Source organism: Merops nubicus, unplaced genomic scaffold (assembly GCF_000691845.1).
Source record: "Merops nubicus isolate BGI_N331 unplaced genomic scaffold, ASM69184v1 scaffold7269, whole genome shotgun sequence".
Classification (NCBI taxonomy): Eukaryota; Metazoa; Chordata; class Aves; order Coraciiformes; family Meropidae; genus Merops; species Merops nubicus.
In genome coordinates, this window is record NW_008631592.1 from 2,675 (window position 1) to 5,242 (window position 2,568).

Here is a 2,568-nt window from a genome sequence, read left to right on the forward strand (position 1 = left end):
CTGCACCAGCCAGTGGCCGACAGCCCGATGGAGAACCTGGAGAGAGCAGCAGAGGAGGCATCAGGAAAGGCTCCTGCCCCTCCCAAGAGCCACCCCCAGCTGTGGTGCAGCACTTACTCCTCAATACTGATCTTCCAGTACAATTCCTGGACCACTGGAGCCCACACCACCTCCCCAGAGTACAGCTGGGGGTCTACCCCTCCGAGGATGACTTCCCCTCCGTAATTATATGTTGGGTTGCTGGAATGACACAAAAGGAACCCCTCAAAATCAGGCAGGCTGCTCAGTAGAAAGCAGAGTAGCATACAGGCCCGTGGGGAGAGCGTGTGGATGGAGAGGGAATGAAGGAGAGGATGGATCCAGGCTGTGTCTGTGCTGGACAGGCTGTCAGGTGCCTCACCGTGAGTAATAGAAGCTGAAGATGGGTTCAGAGAGCTGGTTCTGCTGCAGCATGTTCTGCATCAGCGTGTTGTAACCTCTGATGCCAACACCAGGGTAAGCCATGCCCAGGATCCCATCGAAATCCAGGTAGTAGAAGGGTCTGGTGGGTTCATCCAGGCTCAGGCCAAACTCCTGGTTCTTGATGATGATGTTCTGGATCTAGAGGGGAAGGAAAGATGGTGGGAGATGCTGGCATTTTGGACATCCCCCTTGACAACAGCATCCCCCTGGGGAGTTTCTGGGGTGGCCAGGAAGGTTGTGAAGGTAAGTGTGCACTGAAGGGTGCTGAGCTCCTCCCCATCATAGATGGGGGATGGAGTCAGGAGCAGCCTGGCTCATGGTCTTCATCCCATCAGCCTTTGCCTTTCATAAAAATAGCCACAAAAACGGTTTGCCTCAGTCAAATTAGCTGAAAATCACAATTCCACTGCGTGCTATTCTCACAACAGACCATTTCTTCTGTCCTGTAGGGACAAAGTTTAGCCATCAGCATAAAAAACAAACACTTAAGGCCAAAAATAGCCCTTAGCCCAAAGCAGTGCTGAAAAGCCCAGAGGACTCAGACTCTGTTCACAGACCTCAGCCTCTGAGTAAATTTATACTCACATGCTGTAAGCTCTACATGGGAGATCCAGGCCCTCATACCCCAAAACAAGAAGGTGCTTTCAGCTACCCCCTAAATTTCTAAGCCACTTGGGCTGCTCACAGCCCCAGTCATTTCTTACCCTGGTGACAGCACCGCCCCGACACGCCAGCAGCCACTTACTGTCACAGTGTCATACCCCAATGCCACCGACACGTCACCGAACCCGTAGCTCAGGGTGTAGGTCACACTGGTGCCCGAGAAGGTGGAGGAGAGGCTGAGGTTGAACCTGGTGTGATTCACTGCACGAAGAGAAGGTGACAACCCCCAGGTCACATCCTGCCCTCGCTTCAGCATCCCTGTCCCCACACAGACAGAAATCCCCAGCAAGGGGCTTCACAAGGAAGGGACCACCCCAAACCAGCCTTGCCAGTGGCCCCAAAAACCAAACCCCACCAGGTCTCACTGAGTCCCCTGCCCAGCTCCAGCCCGCAGGGGGCAGGGGGTGTCTGAGAGCGACGATGGGGCAGGGCTGTGTCCCCCGAGGGGTGCTCACCACAGGCTGGGGTCTGGCAGTAGGTGGAGGGCACCCACAGGTTGGAGGAGCCGGTGTCGAAGAGCACCAGGAAATTTTGGGGGGGTGTCCCGATGCTGATCTCCCCGAAGTAGAAGGACTGTGAAGAAGAGCGTGGGTGGATTTCTGTTTCTGCCTGGTTTTCTGAATGTTTTCAGCTCTCAGCCCTCTGCTAGCTGAGAAACCCAAACTGCTAAGGGGCTGTAGGAAAAGCTTGTGGTCCTTGTGTGCATCCAGGGCAGCTGAAGCACAGAAAGAGGCATAATTTGCCTATGACACAAGGCCTGGGGTAGATAGATCTGCCCTATAACCATCAATCTGCTTTTTTCTGAGAAGGGAAATCAATTCAGATCAAACATTCTGCCTCCTGCCTTTGTCCCCCAGCATCACCCAGCCCTCAGAGCCAGGCTACAGACACAGCAAAGCTCCTGCCCGTGCCCAGGGCAGCCCCCTGACTTGTGAGGGGGGGAGGGAGCCGAGCCACCCGCTGCAGAGCTTTTCCAAGGAGCAGAAAAAAAACCAAAAACCAGAGCTGGGTGGCTCAGAGGAGGAAGGAGAAGCTCTAACACCTACCTGCAGGTAGTTGGTCAGTGGTTCATAAGCCACGGCGTTCCCGAGCTGGTATTTCTGAGCAGGGTCCCCTCGGAGGTCCTGCAGGAATCCCTCTGGCTCCCCCTGCTCTCTCATCACCTCCCGCACGGACCTGCCTTTCCTCAGCACCACCCTGTGTGGGGTGGAGGGGGCAGCGAGATGCCAGGTAGCTGGGAGACCCCATCCACGTCTGCACCCCCATGTGAGCCCTGCTCCACAGCCAGCCCAGCACCCCTGCACCCCTCCCAGCCCCAGGGCTCACCTCAACCTCCCCTCCGCCAGCTGGAGGCAGAGCAGGGCCAGCACCAGCCAGCCCCTGGTCCTGGGTGCTGGTGGCTCCATGGCAGGCCCCGCCCTGCCTCCCCCCAGGCAGGGTGGG

The 2,568-nt window shown here is 56.7% G+C and overlaps 1 protein-coding gene across 1 annotated transcript in view; it reads right to left on the reverse strand.

Annotated features, from left to right (window-relative positions):
* Window positions 1-2,568, reverse strand: part of LOC103779971 (gastricsin-like) — a 10,192-nt gene that overhangs the window by 932 nt on the left and 6,692 nt on the right. The window contains exons 11-17 of the mRNA XM_008947617.1: window positions 2,452-2,495; window positions 2,172-2,322; window positions 1,581-1,698; window positions 1,208-1,326; window positions 401-600; window positions 118-240; window positions 1-36 (exon numbers count right to left, since the gene is read on the reverse strand). The exon at window positions 1-36 is cut by the window's left edge and continues 112 nt beyond it. Of these exons, the coding sequence (XP_008945865.1) occupies window positions 1-36; window positions 118-240; window positions 401-600; window positions 1,208-1,326; window positions 1,581-1,698; window positions 2,172-2,322; window positions 2,452-2,495 (791 nt within the window). The remainder of the gene's footprint in view (window positions 37-117; window positions 241-400; window positions 601-1,207; window positions 1,327-1,580; window positions 1,699-2,171; window positions 2,323-2,451; window positions 2,496-2,568) is intronic.